Source organism: Sphaeroforma arctica, assembly GCF_001186125.1.
Source record: "Sphaeroforma arctica JP610 unplaced genomic scaffold supercont1.11508, whole genome shotgun sequence".
NCBI lineage: Eukaryota > Ichthyosporea > Ichthyophonida > Sphaeroforma > Sphaeroforma arctica.
The window spans coordinates 110-824 of NW_014029050.1; the positions used below are offsets into that span (position 1 = coordinate 110).

A 715-nucleotide genomic window follows, 5' to 3' on the forward strand; every position below is an offset into this window, starting at 1 on the left:
TAGACTCGATCGGTATAAGGGTATAGTTCGTCAAAATCGTCCCGCCACTTTTCAGCGCTACCAATAGACACGTAACAAAAGACATCTAGATTAGACTGTTGCGTGTACCTTTTCAAGTTATTATCATTTAAGTCGATATAAAGTTCATTAAACGCTGGAGCGTAGTCTGGCTTTACACTACTTAAGGACAGACCCCATCCTGAGAACAAAACCATTGTTACACTTGCACCGTATAGTATACAAGATACGTTATAAAATATTTTTCAATCATGATGAGACGATACACAGATATGCCCGAATCATGTATTGAAACAATGACATTTGACACGGTGAAGGAAGTCTCTGATTTTATTGATAAGGGGTTCGGTGAACAGACACATGTTGTTACTAGTGTTGACAACAAGACCGAGGACGGTCAACTTAATGATGGTGAACAGATTATATCTGTGGCCCCATGGCTTGGCTTCATCCCTGAGGATCAACCTACAGGTGAAGTGACGAACGAGGACATATTTGGATGCATCCCCTACTCTCCTCTTGATTTGGACATGGTGTCGATCGAAGATGCGCAGTACAAGGATATTAAAAGCTATCTAGCGGATTCCCTAGAAATGAAGATACAGTACGATGAGACGTATGACCGTGTACGTCTTAGAACAAAGACACAGCACAGGTTTACCAAACCCTTTAATGCGGCAGGCTGGACGTATATCCC

At 42.0% G+C, this 715-nt stretch overlaps 1 protein-coding gene across 1 annotated transcript; it reads left to right on the forward strand.

The window, feature by feature from the left end:
* Window positions 1-314: 314 nt before the first annotated feature.
* On the forward strand, window positions 315-706 carry SARC_17640 (hypothetical protein; the record flags this gene model as incomplete). Its single annotated transcript, XM_014288268.1, has 1 exon — window positions 315-706. A coding segment is annotated over one exon (392 nt), but the record flags the coding sequence as incomplete, so codon positions are not given.
* Window positions 707-715: the final 9 nt, after the last annotated feature.